The sequence below is a fragment of the Pinus tabuliformis genome, chromosome 3_2 (assembly GCF_031772625.1).
Source record: "Pinus tabuliformis cultivar Carrire ecotype Pingquan chromosome 3_2, CPIR1, whole genome shotgun sequence".
Lineage (NCBI taxonomy): Eukaryota > Viridiplantae > Streptophyta > Pinopsida > Pinales > Pinaceae > Pinus > Pinus tabuliformis.
This window is the reverse complement of record NC_142302.1, coordinates 618,806,035-618,823,972: the sequence shown is the minus strand read 5'-3', so window position 1 is coordinate 618,823,972 and position 17,938 is coordinate 618,806,035. Positions and strand designations below refer to the sequence as shown.

The following is a 17,938-nucleotide window of genomic DNA, read 5'->3' as shown; positions in this document are numbered from 1 at the left end:
ATCTTCCTCTAGATGTAAGTTTTACAAAGTAACATTATGCATACAAATACAATTGTGACATATTTATCAATGATCCAATAGGAGAAAAACAAAATACTGCATTTTTCTCATTAAGTCATCAAAATCAAAATGTGTTACATAGGTAGTAGCAATGCCAATGGAAAATAGAAATAGCAAATACAAAACAACTACAAGCCTCAATGCAGTAGGTAGGTCATGAGTCAATGAGTTTTCAATCATCATCATCAAAATCAGCATCACTGTCATCATCATGGTCACCACTGCTCTCCTTTGTTGCATCCTCCTCCTCTGTATCCAATGTTATCTCTGCATCTTCTGGTGTGGAGGATGACCCCTCTACAACATCACCATCATCAAAAGTGACAGGCTCTAGCACTGGCTCATCATGATCCAAGTTGGCCAATGCCAACTCAACACTGTTGTCCAAACCCATATCATCAGGATTCAGGAAAGATATCCCACATCTTTGTCTTTCCTTTCAACCACTCATCTCTCTGCCTGTAAATAAGACGAAGGTTGGTGTGCACATACACCATTGTCTCTTCCTTGGACTGCTCAAGCCTACTCTTCTTGACACTATACAAATTCCCATATGTGCTCCAATTCCTCTCGCAACAAGAGGATGAAGTCACTTGAGAGATGAGCGGCATGGCTAATTGCTATAGAGGAGGGCTTGTTGCCCCATGAATTTCCCACCAAGAATAGGGCTTCTTAGCTCCCTTGTCTCAAATGACACCATATCCTGCAAATCGACCAATGCCAGTGGAAAACTCTGCAAAGGCATCTTGCACCTGATCAAGGGATGCTCTATCCTGAAAAATTTGCCTCAATGCATCTTTTCTCCCTGTGAAATTTCACCATCCATGTGAGGAAGGAATCTGCGGGAAGGTCCACCTTTCAGTCACTCATGGCTGTAGTATTTTGGGTTCAATGAGTGAGCCAAACAATGCAAAGGTGTGTAATTCTTGTCCCATCCGCTGACAAGAATATCCTGTATGGTGGTGAAGAAGGCCTCTGATGATGTCTCATACTCGGGGCACTCACTCTGTAAAACAATGCTTCTCACAGACTCAATCATAGAATCCCATCCCTCATAAACCTCTCCTGGGATGGGTTGGTCTGTATCTACAAATTGTAGCAAAGAAATGATAGAGTCCACGATCTTAATAAGTAGATCTACCCTCTCCCACCAAACATCATCTAACACTGTTTCCTTCACTCTTTTTGAGGCTGCTAGATCTGTCTTTCTCCAAAAAGACCAAAACTCTGAAATAACCGTGGCCCCAAGAGTGATTTTGACCTCCTTCAACCTCTTCAACATGATGAATGAAGAGGCAAACCATGTATTTGCAATCTTCAACAATGATAGATTGGTGTACTCCTTGTAGATAGTGAAGGCATTTGTATGATTCTGTACAAAGTTGCGGACATGTTGTGCATCCTCAATAATACTTCCAATCCAAAGTGCATCAGAAGCAATAGATTTAAGTGCTAAATTCAAAGAATGGACAATGCAAGTTCTCCAAAATACTTGTGGATATTTAGCTTCCACAATCATGTCAACAACTTTGCAAATAGGTGCATTATCTGTAATGATTTGCACACAAGAATTAACACCTACATCTTCAATAACTTTAATGAACAACTCACCCATATATTGTGCATCTTCGTATTGTACAAGTGCATCCACTGATTTCAAGAAAACTGGACCATTTAAGGAAGACACCATGAAGTTGATGAGTGGGTGGCGTGTTGGATTTGTCCATCCATCAGAAACAATATTAACCCCAGATGTTGCCCATGCTGATTTAATAGGCTTAAGCATTTTGTCCACCTCTTTCTTTGCCTTCGTCAACAATGTGGTTCTAAGCTTCTCTGACCCAAGAGGCACATACCCTGACCGAGCCCCTTGGATTAGAGCTCGACACATCTCAATAAATAAAGTTGAGCGTGCAACATTAAAGGATATGAAGTTATGATAGAAAAATAATGCAATAGTGAGATCAAGCTCTTCCCATTTCTCTTACTAAAAAATCTTGCCCATTGGACCAACTGCCACTGCCTTTCTTTTTAGATGATCCAACCACCTTTGCCACACCAACATTGGCCTCTTTTTCCATTTCTTTCCTCTTAGCTAAAGACACCTGTGTACATGCTGCGGTTCCACAACCTGGTAAAGCCAACAAATGAGATTTCACATGGTAATATGTGCTCATGAAATGATTGTTGCACTAGATGCATTTCCAAGCAACATTACCTCCTGCCTTCAACTTGCTGCCTGACCCTTGCTCTCTTGTGACATATTTCCACAAGGGATATTTGTTATCTTGAGGCTGCTGTCTTCCCTCAACATTTGAAGCTGTTGTTGTAGTCCCACTTCCAATAGAAGGAACACTTTCATACCTTGATGAAATTGGAAGAGGAGGGGCATCTCCAATGGGGACATTCTTCCCCTTCCTTTGCCCCTTCCCCGCTGCCCTTGATTGAGCCATGAATGTTATAAAAAAATTTGTAAAAAAAATGCACATGCAAACTGTTGTAATAAAATGCAAAAAAAATAGAAAAAAAATGCACGCACTTGTTGCTTGAATCGCCTCCAAAATGCTCCCAAACCCTTTGCTATTCGCTCCCACACACCCATAGCAAGAGAGAAATTGAAAAGTGAGAGTGAAATGGGGCAAAACTGCCCTTTATGGGTAGCGCAACACGCCAAAAGAGGGGACACGTGTCCAGAATCGGGACACGCTGGTGTCAGTCCCAGACACATTCAGACACGAGCGTGCCCAATCGGGACATGATCAAACATGATCTGGATGACACCTGTCCCACCGAATCGTGTTCAATTCGCTTGATTTAGGACACGCAGAGGCTGGGGGTTGAATCCGGTTTCATAGCAACTCCTTAATTCAATAATTCCCTCACACTATAGACAATATGCTTCTAAGGATGCCTCCCAATAAGTGTGGAAAATGGTATGTCTCGTGTGTACGATTCACAAGACCTTTAGTATCTATATTCTGTGGAGATGTTAGATTCAAATGTCATTAAATCACTTCTTTTTTCTGCATTACCATGTAGAGTTCAGGGTGGAAGCACTGACTTGATCAGCGTGTAGTAGCTTAAAAGGAAGTCAGACATTTATGCCTAGTGATAAGAGTTTGATTATTGAGGAGGGTCTCACGTTGGCGATGGTGTAATTTGCTGCTTCTGGGACCTATACTACCAGGGATCAGAAATGGGAATGACAATGGAAGGATAAATTGTTGGCTTTTGGCGATGCTCTGAAAGTGTTTAGAGTCTAGACCATGTCTTGGGTGCTTCACGAGCTTTAGGGTACATGGTATATGTTTAGCCCTTGGATGGTCTCAGATGGATTGGTGCATACCAGATGGTTTGTGATGGATTTGCATAGGTGAGATAGCTTGCTCGATGGATGCCTGACCTTAAAGGGTTGCTGGCTTGGTATTCTTCCATTACACATGGGAGTTAGGTTAACATTTTTGTGGACACCCTTGATGATGGCGACATGGACACTTCACTTGCTTGGAGAACACCCTACTTTGGAGGAGTGGCATTGGGCCCTAGATTGCATGGGGTTGCTTGGATTGCTATTTAGAGGCTTGGAATTGGCTTGGTGATGCCTAGGTTGTGATAATGTTCTTGGAGGGGCTAGCTGAACCAATGGAGTACATTGCTTAGGAGGATGGATGGAGTCTTATGGAGGCTTGCAATGGAGGCATGTGGACATACTTTGTGTAGCAACATTATTTGGGAGTCCTTATTGTGAATGACATCACCTTATAGCAGACACATGTATTTTGGAGCGTAGTATCTCACTTGCGTTGGCCTACTTGAGATTATCGTGGAGCGTAGCATCTCACTTGCGTTGGCCTACTTGAGATTATCATGGAGCGTAGCATCTCACTTGTGTTGGCCTACATGAGATTATTGTAGGTTGCTTGTAAGGGCCTACATGAGATTATCGTAGGTTGCTTGTAAGGGCTTGGGCCTACATTATATTGTTAACCTACTTTACCTTTCATATAAATAGAGGAAGGAGAGAGTCCTCATTAATCATTCATTCACTCACTTGTATTCACTCTTGTGATGTGATGTGATCTAGAGAGGAGTTGTCACCTATCCTCTTACTTTTTTTTTTGGTCTTCTTTTGTACCTGATTTTTTTTTCTTGGGTTGCTAGGGTTTTTTGGTCTTCTTGGAGCATCTTGGAGGTCGAGGTTTAGTGTTTATTCCTTTGAAATTGGAGATTAGTGTGTTGTGATGAAAACCTAGGGTACCTTTGTTGAAGAAGAAGAGAAGAGGATGTCTTACCTTGGAGGATGTGTTGGAGTGATTTTTGCATATTGGAGCTCCTTGGTTGAGCTGAGGCTTTTGTATTTTCTCTAAGCTAGTATTTTGGAGAGCTAGTGGATTTGTACTAGGATTGAGAGAAGGCTATGGTATCTATATGTAATTCATCTTGAGTATATGAACGGAGTTTTCAGCTGTCCAAAACTTGTGTGTTTTCTATATTTGATTTGCAGAAATATATGTTCTTCATGTATTGTCATTTAAGGCTATATATGCCTTGATGATTTAAGATAAGAAAACATTTGTTAAGCAATTTAACGTCTTCATTGCAGAACTTAAAGGGTTGTTTTTGCTACAGCTATACTTGCTGTTGTAACTGCTGTAAAAGATAATTTTCAGATCTGGTTTATGTGCGATAAGTTCTCCTAGAAGAATGGAACTTATCCAAGTTGTCTGGCATCTTTTCTCCTTGGATTGCCTACAAATTTGGACTATTTGGAAGTGAAATATCACACTCTTTGTGTTGTTGTTTTATATTATATTTTATAATTTCCTTAAGGATGAAAATTAACAGGATTAAGATCTGAGAAACCTCTAGTCACAGAGGTGGAATTTCTATTTTGCATTTAAACCCTCAAGTGCAGAATTTTCTACAGAGATTGGGGCTAGAGGGTTTTGGGTATAAGGAATAGTGCCCACCCACAATATGCAATTATACACATAAGAAATAGTTTAGTAAATCCATTCAACATTCAAAGGTAATCAGCCATATGCAGTGTATCAATGTTCTAAATCAAATTACATTCACATCATAAAATTTAGATTTATTATTATTATTTATAATATATGGTTATTTCTAATAAAACTGTTAATTTTCTAATACCATATCTGATTTGAATTTCCTAGCAATTTATTTTATACCCAGAAAATGTTTCATGCAGTAAAATCTTTTTTTTGAAAATTGCTGAAAATAAATACACTGGTATTTTAACTTTAAATAAAATTTGCAGCAGAAAATAAATGGAAAAATTAGTAACAAAACACAGTAGAAAATTATAACCAGTAAATTCTCCTTCACTTTCTATTACTGAGGGAAATTAGGGTTTCCTTTAATAAGGAAATTGACCCACATAATACACACAGAAACTACAACAATGGAAACTTGAAACTTGGCCTCCTCATAAATTCGGCTTGCACCTGTGCTGGCTGTTTATCACAAGTTTGGCTCACCTGTAGCATCTCGGCCTCCTTGCAAGTCTGGCATAAAACCTCACGGCCTCCCCAAACTCATGGTTTTCACTTTTCCTGCTAGAACTTGCCCTCACGAGTATCAACCTGCTCATCCATGTAGCACACTTTCAGCCTCCACAGACAAGTCTTGACCCTCTGCTTGTGTGCTCAATCTGCAATCCGGTGCTCCAAAATTCTTGTAGCTGCACACTTGTCACCTCTCTTCATTCTTGATTCTCTCACTTGAAAAAAATTGCTCTCCCAAGAGTAATGTGTCTCCACCTCTCCCTTAGGCTTGTTATATAATTTCTCATTGAGCTAGATCTCAAACTCTAGATCTCTTAAGTTTTGGATGGCTAGGATTAGATCTTGAGCCTCAATTGAGATCAACGGTTGAAATTAGATCTTGATCACTTCAAAAATTAAATTATTTATCCTTAGAAACTTAGCTCAATAGTCAACATTAATTAATAAATTAATTAATGTACTTTTCCTAATTTAAACTCAGGAAATAGATTATAAAAGTTACTCATGAGCAATAATGTAAACAGACAATCCGACATCTTCTGCATGCTTGACCCCTAGCCTATGCAAAAACACCTTTTTGAGCTATTAACTTCAACATTCCCTCCCACCGAGGCAGGTATTTTGCAACACCTACAACTTATCTCTGTAGAAACAACTTCAAACTTCCTCTTCACCTGGCGCTTGGTGAGAATATCAGCAATCTGCTCTTCTATGGATATGTATAGAAGCTTCACAACTCCCATTTGGACCATCTCTGACGAGGTGGAATCTGATCTCTATGTGCTTGGACTTGTCATGAAACATTGGATTCTCATAAAGCTTGATGCAACTCTGATTGTCATAGTGAATCATTGTTTGTTCAAACTCAAGGCCAAATAACATTGTGAGCATCTTGCGAAGCTAGATGGCCTCAGAGCTCACCAAGCTAGTTTCCATATACTCTGCCTCTGCTAAACTAAGTGCCACGAAAAAATGCTTTTTGTTGAACCATGAGATCATTGTTGACCCCAAACTGAACAACAACCATAGGTGCTCTTCTTGTCCATTGCACTCCCAACCTAAGTTGAGTATGTATAGCCCACTAACTGCACTCCACCACTATTGACATATCTAAGCCCATACTCCACTGTACCTTGTAGATACCTGAGCACAAGCTTCACTTCCACCCAATGAACCCTCCTCGGCTCCACCATAAACGGGCTTAGTGTATTAAGAACAAAGCATATATCTAGCTTAGTGTTGACCAGATACATCAGAGAACCTATCGACAAGTTGTACTCTATGGGATCCACCAACTTAGACCCATAAGCATTCAACTTCCTCAAGTTAGTAATCATGGGCGTCGACATGATCTTGCAATCCAACATCTCGAGTCTCTTCTGGATCTCAATTGAATATTACCCTTGTCCAAGGAAGATCTCACTTGTTTGTTGCCGCACCTCTAATCCCAAAAAGTATTGCATCATGCCAATGTCCTTCATCTCAAACTCTGTAACTAATGCTCTCTTGCACATCTCTATGAGCTTCTTTGACCTTGTGAGAAAAAGGTCATCCACATACAATACCAGAATGAGTGGATCGTCATCAACTAGTATGTAGTACAGGTTGGGATCCGCCTCACTCTTGGTGAATCCCATGCCTAGCAGATAATCATCGATTGTTGAGTACCATGCTCTAGGTGCCTGTTTGAGACGATATAGTGCCTTCTTCAACCTACATACATGAAGATCCCTCCCATGCACCTCAAAACCCTATGGTTGCTCAATATACACCTCTTCCTCAATCACACCATTAATGAAGGTTGCCTTCAAATCCATCTGATGTATCCTCCAACCCATCTCTAAAGTAATAGACATAACAACCTTGATAGAATTGTATCTAGCGTTTGGAGCGAATATATTCCCATAATCCACTCCCTCCTTCTACGAAGGCCCTCTTGCCATGAACCTAGCATTATACTTCTCGATATTGCCATTTGCAACATGTTTGATCTTGTAGATCCATCTTGTGCTGACCACTAAATTCCCATCTGGCCTAGGAACGATATCCCATACATTGTTCTTCATCATGGAAGAATACTCTTTCATCATGGCATCCCTCAAAACTTGCTAGTCTACTACCTCCCTAAAGCTAGAAAGCTCGGAATGACGAATGTCACTCATACATGCCATGTAGCTAGAAAACTTCTACGGTGGTCTACTCCTTGAAACTTCTTCTAGGAACATCCACGTACCACGTACTCTTGAGTGTCTCTTAGAGTTTTCTCACTCTCTCTGGCTTTTGCGCTGTTCTCCCGGCACTATCTCTGGCTCTTGCGCTGATCTCCCGGTACTATCTCTGCCTCTCTGTCTCTGTGTATTCACTGCCCCTTAGCTGCAACTCCGATCATTGATTCTATCTCTCTTAGCAAACCTGCTTTAGAGAATAGAATGACTGATCATCTGGTGTGCTCTCCAAGTGACCTCAAGCCTCCTCTTATACTTTTCTCGTTGACATATCAACCGCTAATATTAAGGCCCTAATTGATGGCTAAGATTAGATCTGGCTTGATCCATGTCTTTTGGACCATTCTAACACAACTTTATATTAATTATTGATGCGAAAATCGCGATTTCCAGTTTTCATCAATTTTATCGTCCGATTTTATTTATTTATTATTATTATTTTTTTTGTTCCGCGCGAGTTTTTGAAATAAGCGCGATAACAACCAAAAAATCGTGATTCGATGCATACTTATCGCTGGGCCAGCGAACAACGCGTTTATAAGACCAAAAAATGATTTTTTAAAATTCATTTGGACAGACAGTGGCAACGACGTGGTTTTGGGGTGGTGACCTAGGAGAAAAACCTTGGTCGATTGGGAACTGATTGGAGGAGAAAAACGGATTGAGAGTTAAGGAGGAAAGGAATTTTCTCCAGCAAACCGGTATGGGCACCAAATTTTTGTGTTTTGTAACTTTGTTTTGGTTTTTGGTTGGGTTTGGAATCTGGATAACCCATTGTTTATCAAATATTTCAATGGGTTATCAAATATTTTTGAATTGATTTGATGGGGTTTTTGTTTGTTAAATTGTCAAAAATTTCATGTGTTTTGTCATGTTACTCATGTATGTAATTTTCTTTTAATTTTTGTAACTTGTAATCCTTATTTTGCCATAGGTTCACCATTCAACTTCAAAGTTCAAAGTTCAAACTTTATCTTACAAATTTAAAACTCAAGAGTCAATAGTTCAACCAAGTTACAAACATGCCAAGGAAATTGGACCCTCTGTGGGAATTTGGTGAACCTGATGGAGGGTTTGATACAATAAACTTGTTTTGCAAGTTGTGTGGGCAGCATATGTCAGGGGGGGTTTATAGATTGAAGTATTACCTTGCACAAATCCCTGGATTTGATGTAGGGCCTTGCAAATATATAAATCCGGAAATCATTCGAAAAGCCATGAGATCATTGGAAAATTTAGAGCACAATAGAGAGGCCAAAGCAGAAATGAAGAAGAAACTAACAAAGACTGTGCTAGGCTCAAGTGAACAAGGAAGTGGCATTGGTTCTACTTCAGCGTCAATATCTACAACCAACCCAGTAGCTGCCTCATCATTTTTTGTTCCTAGAACCACGCCTGGTTCACAACCATCTATCACTTCAATGCTTAAAGAAATTGAGAAAGAACAAGCTGACAAGTTGTTGACCAAATTTTTCCTTTGGAGTGATATTCCTTTCAGCATTGCAAGGAATAATCCATTTTTCTAGCCTGCTGTTGATTCTATTGCAACTATTGGCCCAGGGTACAAAATCCCTTCTTATGATGACTTTAGAGGTCGGATTCTTCAAAATGAAAAGGTTGACTGCACCAAAAGATTGGAGGAGTTTAGGGCATCATGGGCACAAACATGATGCATTGTGATGTCAGATGGTTGGATCGACCAAAAGGGGAGAACCCTTATAGACTTCTTGGTTAGTTTTCCCAAGGGGACAATGTTTATGAAATCTGTTGATGCATCTTCACATATCAAAGATGCAAAAACTTTATGTGATTTGCTGGATGTGTATTTTGGAGGTGGGTGCAGAACATGTTGTCCAAGTCATAATGGACAACGCTGCAAATTATGTTGCTGCTGGCAGGATGCTTATGGAGAGGCATCCTACTTTATTTTGGACACCTTGTGCTGCACATTGTATTGATTTGATGTTGGAGGACATAAGGAAAATTTCCTTTGTCAAAGATATTGTTGAGTCATCAAAAAGCATTACAAAATTTATATATAATCATACATCTGTGCTTCGTTTGATGAGAAAATTCACCAATAACAAAGAGTTGGTGTGCCCCGCCATTACACGGTTTGCCACTAGTTTCATATCTCTTTAATCCCTCTTGAATTCTATGTGGAATGTGAAGAGAATGTTTCTTTTAGAGGAGTGGCGTGCTTTGACAATGAGCCGCAACCCAGAGGGAGAGGCCATATGCAGATTAGTTTCATACTAGGAAGACTTCTGGGCGGGAGTGCAGGAGGTGTGCACCGTTACTGTACCTTTGGTAAAGGTTCTTCAATTAGTTGATGGTGAGAAGCCCGCAATGGGCTATTTGTATGAGGCCATGGACAGGGTGAAAGAATCCATTCGGGCCTACTATGATGATAAGGGAGATGAGGTGTTTTAGAGACAACTCCTATGGGAAGTGATTGATGAACGATGGAACAACGCACTCCATCGTCCCATTCATGCTGCAGGGATCTACCTGAACCCCGCATTTTCTTACCCATGTGGGTTTGTATTTGACGCTGAGATCATGGATGGAATCTTAACCTGTGTTCAGAGGATGGTGCGATCTCCAGCAGAACGTGCAAAAATCTCCAAAGAATTTGAGACATATAGGATGGCAGGTGACACATTTGGCTTTGACATGGCTGTGACTGATAGGACGACTAAAATGCCAAGTATTTTTTAGTTTGTTTCATATTTCATTGTCTCTTCAAGTTCATAACTTCATACTTTGCTTCAACTTTCATATTTCATTTTTTTCTTATGTTTATTTAAAATTTTATTTGTAATTTTGTTGTAGATGCATGGTGGAGAATGTATGGTGCCAGGGTAACCCTTCTGCAAAAACTTGCCATTCGAATCCTCAGCCAAACATGTAGCTCCTCAGGATGCGAGCGCAACTGGAGTGTATTTGAAAAAATACACAACAAGAAGCGCAACAAGTTAAACTTAAAACTTAAAATATTGCAAATTTCCAAATAATTTTTTGAATTCATTAAACAATATTTTTTTTATAATTATTATTTCATGATCTTTGTACAGGTTGGAGTCCCAACGACTTAATGACATGGTCTACGTCTACTACAATCTTTGATTGTGGGTGAGGCAACTTGAGAGGATACCTGATATGGAGGACATCTCATTGGATGGGATTGACACCACTGCTGCATGGAGGGTTGAGGCTGAGAGGCCTCTCGTGGAGTCTGTCGATGATTGGTTAGAGCAGGAGGTAGTGGAGGAGGAGGAGGAGGAGGAAGAGGAGGCGGAGCAACAGGAGGAGGTGACACCACCTACTCGGGCTACCCCTGCCACTAGTAGAGGACGTGGTCTACCTCCTATAGCTCTTAGTTCTTCAACTTCTAGAGCACAACAGAGTCCACTGCCAACTCCATCGGCATCTACATCTAGAGGGAAAGGGAAAGCTATTGCATTTTTTCGCAAGAGGGGCTGAGGAAATCAATAGTATTAGACTTTAGTTATTTGGTTCATTTCATTGTATATGACATTATGACTCATGAGATACATTATTATATTTTTTGTTGATATTTTGAGGCTGAGTTGGGACTCATGAGTCAGGACTTACTATTCAGGACATGATTCACTGTTATGTGTGACGTAGCACTAGAAATGATATTAAACATCTTATATATTAGTTCTTTTATCATATTTATGTGTCAATGTATTTATTTTATATTGTAGATGCTTTAGATATTAAAAAAATTGAAAAAAATTGAATTTTTTTGTATGTTACGATTTTTTTCCCGATGTTTACCGATTTATTCCCGATTTTTATGATTATTTCTGATTTTTTCCCCTCTCTGATAATGATTACTGCAACATTGATATTAATCCACATTAATATTTTAATTTCCCTAAGTTTAGACTTAGGGACTCCATTAAAAATATTAATTATTTTAATATCTCCTAAACTGTTTAGAATTTGCCCAAATCCTTTCTGGGTATTGGAGATCTCATGTGCCCCAACCTCTCCACCAAATTTCGTGGCTAGAGCACATCCGATGCTACCACAAATCAACACTCCCTCTTAGCGAGGACTGTGCTTTAACAATACTCCTCACTGAGTATTACTCTGATCATCCGGCATCGGTCCTTGTGCTGATGCTAGGCCTGCTGCCCACCATCCTCTACACTGCTGTATCCTGTACTGCTGCCCATGGCTCTGCCATTGCCACTGCTGCATCTATACGACAACTCCCTCTGCATCCGCGCTGTTGCTGGTCCTTTCTCCCAATACTGCATCTGCACTGCAACTCCTCTCATCATGTTGCATCGTGCTGCCTACTGCTGCGCTGCAACGCAGTTACTGAGAAGTAAGTAACTAATCTCCCAACTCCGACCTCGCTGTTGGGCTAGAGACCCTCCTGATGCTGAAGCTCCCTCTGCCGCTGACAAGTGCACCCTCTCTGACCTCTGCGCTGCTGCAACAACTCTCTGCATCTCGCACCGTTGCACACCTCTCTATGCCATCCTGCACTAGTGCAACAATGTCATGCCTCTGACATTGTTGCAGCCTGCTAGCCTCGCGCTATCCTGGGACTCCTGCACTATAGCTCTCTCTGCCGCTTCATCTGCATCCGTCTCTTCCCACATCCGCCAGTCTTGCTACTCCTCTTCGAGGCTCCCGTAGCAAAGTCTAATCCAAGAGGCTGGGTACCTCTAGGATCCTGTCCCTCATCGCCTGTAGTCTACCTAACTACAACTCGATGTCTCCCCACTTTTTCTAAAGTGGCACATGAGCACTCATGGCACACAGAATAGACAAGATCCTGGCCTTCCAGTTGGATGCCTCATCCAACCTGTCCTGATCCCTCAGCCCATTCATGGCCATCTCTCTGCTCTTCTTGTCGACTCCTCTGAGTCTCTCTACTTCCCTCCTGGAAGTCCTCTGTTCGACTCCCGCTGAGTCTCTCTACTTCCCTCCTAGAAGTCCTCTGTTCGACTCTTGCTAAGTCTCTCTACTTACCATCTGGAAGTCCTCTGTTCGACTCCTGTTGAGTCTACTTCTCGCCTGGAAGTTCTCTGTTCGACTCCTATTGAGTCTACCTCCCGTTTGGAAGTTCTCTGTTCAACTCCTGCTGAGTCTACGTCCCGTCTCGAAGTTCTCTATTCAACTCCTGTTGAGTCTCTCTATTTCCTGTTTGGAAGTTCTCGGTTCGACTCCTTCTGAGTCTCTCTACCTCCCGTCTGGAAGTTCTCTTCTAGACTCCCTCTGAGTCCCGATTTCCCTGTTGGAAATCCTTCTGCCGATGTCGAGATGCCCCCTACTCTGATCGTCTGTGCAAACGCACCACTGATTCAGATTTCTCGGCTAGAAACCCTCGGTAGCAACTCCCTCCTCCTTGGCCTTGCCCTGTTAGGTACTGTTTTGACTATAGTACCCCACCAACTCCACTCTACAACTTTCCCACAGCCTCCTAAACCCCAACAACCTAAAGGTGAGAGCTCCTAGGCTCTGCGCAATCCCGACACCAGCAACTCGGCCTCCTCAACCAACTGCGTCACAGCCCTCTGGCCCTCTGCGTGAGCCTCCCTTTGCCTCTGCGCTGCCTCTTCCTGGCTCACCCTTGATGACGCAGGCACTGCGTCACCCTTCCCTTGTTGCTGCTATGCTAGGAACAACTTCTATCACTCGGGACAACTATTTTCTGCTGCTATTGCTCCGCTCGGCTGATGTCCTCAGTTCTCCTGTGATCTGCAACCACGCTCTAATACCATGTTGAAGTTTCTAAGTCTACTAGTTAGAAACCCTCCATGCACTTTACTGATTTATTCCTACCTACTTGTTCCGTTACTTAACAAGTTATTTACAATGTAAATACTGAAAATAAACACTAGTGCATGCTCAACATATTACAGATCATCAACTGAAGGAAACAAAAACAAGCACACAAAATGACACCGTTATTTTTGGACCAATGTCCCCGGAAAAACCCAATGCGGGAAAACTGGTGCAACTATTTGAGGGTTTTCTTATTAAGCAATTTCAGAGTACAATTTGGGTGCCAAATCCGGCTTACCCAACAGAGAATGCCCTTGGTAGTAGTACCTCTCAGTCTGAGATAGATGTCCCGGCTGAAACCCCGGATAAACCCTCCGGCAGCTCCTCAGCTCCAATCTGCCCCAGAAACCCTAGTGTCTGCCTTTCTAGACTGCGTCAGCCTCTCTCTACCCAGCGCTGGCCCTGCGTCAGCCTCAGGAGGCCCCACGTTAGCCTTCTGTCCCTCTACGTCAGCGATGCTGACCTCTCTGAAGCACTGCAAATCTGTGCTCTAAAGTTCTCTTCAGTTTTGAGTCTCTTTTTCACTTGAGAAAAGTTGCTCTCCCAAGAATAATGTGTCCACCTCTCCTTGGGCTTTTTTGGTATCTCATTGAGCTAGATCTCAAACTCTAGATCTCGTAAGTGATGGATGGCTAGGATGAGATCCTAAGACTCACTTGAGATCAATGGTTGAGATCAGATCTAGATCACTTAAATAATTAAATTATTTATCCTTAAACTTAGGAAGGAAAATTATAAAGGTCACTTACTCCTTATGAGGAAGAACCTAAAGAGGCAGTGTGACATCTTCTGCATGCTTGACACCTATCCTATGCAGAGGCACTTATCTGACCTATTAACATCTAAAAAGGCCACCAAGTGTAGAGTAACACCCAAGGAACATTGTGTTGTCACGTTTCTGTTTCTTGGAGAAATGGTTATCCCTTGATTCCTTTGTCCATAATGCAACCATCACAACCCATATAAATAGAAATGGAAGTTGTATTATCATCCAAAGATGGCCAACCTAATTGTCCTTGCACTCAAATAGAAAAACTAAGCATGTAAGTTACATATAAGAAATGAATGCTAGATGCATCTCCTTTGAGAACTATATAGCTTAGCTGAGCTTAATTATAAAATGATAGTAAAGAAGAGGAGAATAAATGGAGACAACGGCTAAAGTATCTCTCTATAGCAAAAGTAGTAGGAATAAGATAATAACCTTAATTTCTTGATAATGTTGTTAGTTTTCATGATAATTCCAAATTGCAGTGTGTTGCTAATCAATTTTCTGAGATTTGGACTTCCTCAGAAATGCACTAATCATCTATCTAGGGAATGATTGAAAAGAAAAAAATTGTTAATCAGTACATGGGACTCGGGAGGTTTCAAATTTGATACATAGGTTCTGCTGAATCTAATGTCATTAAATGTTGTTGAACATGGACATTGAAGCTTGGCCCCCATGATCCTTGCAACCTCTTTTTAGTTTGTCCTTATAATCGTTAATCATTTCTTAATACTCGATGTAGGAGAAAGGTGTAGTTCCTTCCTGAGCAAGTTTCCTGATTATATGAATTTACAGATATCAAATTTCAGATCTTGTGAAGCTTGACATTCTTCTTAATGGTCAACAAGTTGATGCTATGGCAACTATTGTGCATAATTTAAAGGCTCAGCGCATTGGTCGGGAGCTTGTGGATAAGCTTAAAAAGTTTATTGACAGGTTAATTCTTTCAGAACATTCCTTTTAGGTTGATTAGAGTTCATACATTTTGTATTATGAATTTCAGAGAATATAGATCAAATGCAGAATAATATTTGATGCATTTGAATCAGAAATATGCAGGATGCAGTCTAGTGATTGTTGCAATAACATATTTTATTGTGCCTTTGTATTCACAGGCAAATGTTTGAAATCTCCATACAGGCAGCTATTGGATCAAAAATTGTTGCCCGGGAAACGTAAGCAACTTAATTCTTTTACATGTGACGTTGTGTTAGTGAGAGATCTGGTTGATATATCCATATTTCTAAATCATGATGGATTTCTAATTTGTGTTTTTTAAAATGTTATCATGGCTATGAGATGTAGACTAAGGAAATCAGATATTGTGTTTTGTTTCTATCCCCTCTCACTGGTTTTGAAGGACTTATGCTATATTTTGTCTTAGATCCATTGTCCTGTGAGGGAAGAATTTTTATGCACATGGACTTGAAGGATGTTTATGAATGATTCAGAACTAAGCTGACTGAAATAGGGAAATGCCTAAGTTTTCTGAGAAAATGATAGTTTTGGCCATCTTTCATCACTGTATATTCACCATTGAACTTTACTAAAAGTATCCATTTCTTTGACATTCTATAATAAGAAATGGATTCAAATTACTTACTAGAGACATGGTGCAAGGGTAATAATAACATAGGATGTCCTAACAAGATCCTGCTATTATGTTCCCTCTTGTAATTGTCATTCAGTTTTTAGTTAGTCTAACCTGTGCATATTCTTGTTGTGATGGTCTCGATGTGTAACATATGTTCCTACATCTGGAAAGTAAGAACTCTGGGAAAACTCGTTAGCATGATTATCCTTGATGACTCTTTAGAATGTACAATTTTGGTATTTATTCTGCTTTCACCATAATAGGAAGAACCAATGGTATTAATATTTCTATGATGGATTGAATCCCTTGTTCACAATGTAGAAAAATACTAGTATTAATCTTATATTCTTGACAATTTCAACTGGCTCCAATCATCTTCTGAGAAATTAGAGGAATCAAACTGCTTCTTAAAACATCCACCTACCTTTGCATGTAGGTGGAAGGATATTTATGTGAGTTTTGTTGCCACATAATCTAGGAGGCCCTAGGGAGGGAAAGCCTTTAGGACAAAATGCTAGATTAAGTGCTAACAATGGGACAATGTCCCACAATCACCACAACCAAGGTCCCCTGCTTACAGACTTTCACCAATGGGAGGAGTCTCGGTAGGATTGTGATCACCTATAATAGATATGCTAGGGTTTTAAGGTGCAAGGTGATGGATTATGACCTCTTAAGGAAAGCTCAAGATTATGATATAATGCTTCAAAGGTGCGTCACTCCTTATAAGAGACCTAGAAATGAATTGCGCAAGACCTAGGGTTATGTGAATAATTGTGGACGATGGTACTCCTGAGATCATGGTAATAATGAGAAAATGCCTCTTATGATTTACTTCAACAAGTACTAAACTCATACAACCTTCAAGGAAGTCCTCAAGGTGAGGGAGAAGAACCTAGGGTTTCCCTCTTAGTGCAACTTAGGGCAAGAGATTTTATGGATGAAACTCGAGTGGATGCCCCCCAAACTTGGAGCATAGGTAGCTTATACCCTAAGCTTGATGTTTAGTCTCTCGAATTCCCGAAAAATAGCCTCCCTAAAATTTTGCTGCAAGCCTTAAAAGGATTGAATTTTAAGAGGAAAATTTATGGATGAAAAGTAGAGATGACCACCATGGACTTGGATTACTGCCTTGTCCTTTGGACATATGGAGTCTTACGATGTTCAAGATGAGCTAAATCGTCTCTAAGGAGGCTTAAAAATGATGATCTAGGTACCACTTTTAAGCTAAGTCACCTGACATCGGGATTCAGGATTCGATGGATACGGGGATTTGAGTGTCGGATACGGAGACGTTGACCCCCCAGAATAGGACACGTTATATATATATATTTATAAAATTAACTATTTCTTACACAAATTCTCATTCATGATACAAATTCATTGATTCAAACATAGATCTTCAGATATATGTAAGTTTTACAGAGTAACATTGTGCATACAAAATTACAAATACAGTTGTGACATAAATGATAAATGATAAATGATAAATTATAAATTTATAATACATATTCAATTCATCAATGATCCAATAGGAGAAAGACAAGATAGTAAGATAAAGATATTGTAGTTTTCTCATTAAGTCATCAAAATCAAAATTTGTTACTGTTTACATAGGGAGCGCAATGCTAATGGAAAATAGAAATAGCAAATACAAAACAACTACAACTACAAGTCTACAAGTATACAAGCCTCAAGGCAGTGGGTAGCTCATGACTCATGAGTCATCAATCCTCATAGTCATCATCAAAATCAACATCATTGTCCTCATCATCATGGTCACCATTGCTCTCCTTTGTTGCACCCTCCTCCTCTGTATCCAAAGTCCTCTCTGCGTTTGCTGGTGTGGATGATGACGTCTCTATAGTATCATCATCATCAAATCTGACAGGCTCTAGCACTTACCTGTTGCTGGAATCTCCTT

General features: G+C 40.4%; 1 protein-coding gene across 1 annotated transcript in view; it reads left to right on the top strand.

Annotated features, from left to right (window-relative positions):
• LOC149182120 (Small GTP-binding protein) overlaps positions 1–17,938 on the top strand; it is a 188,200-nt gene that overhangs the window by 132,522 nt on the left and 37,740 nt on the right. Inside the window, exons 9-10 of the mRNA XM_089416765.1 lie at positions 15,216–15,356; positions 15,536–15,595. Coding sequence (XP_089272891.1) covers positions 15,216–15,356; positions 15,536–15,595 — 201 coding nt within the window. The remainder of the gene's footprint in view (positions 1–15,215; positions 15,357–15,535; positions 15,596–17,938) is intronic.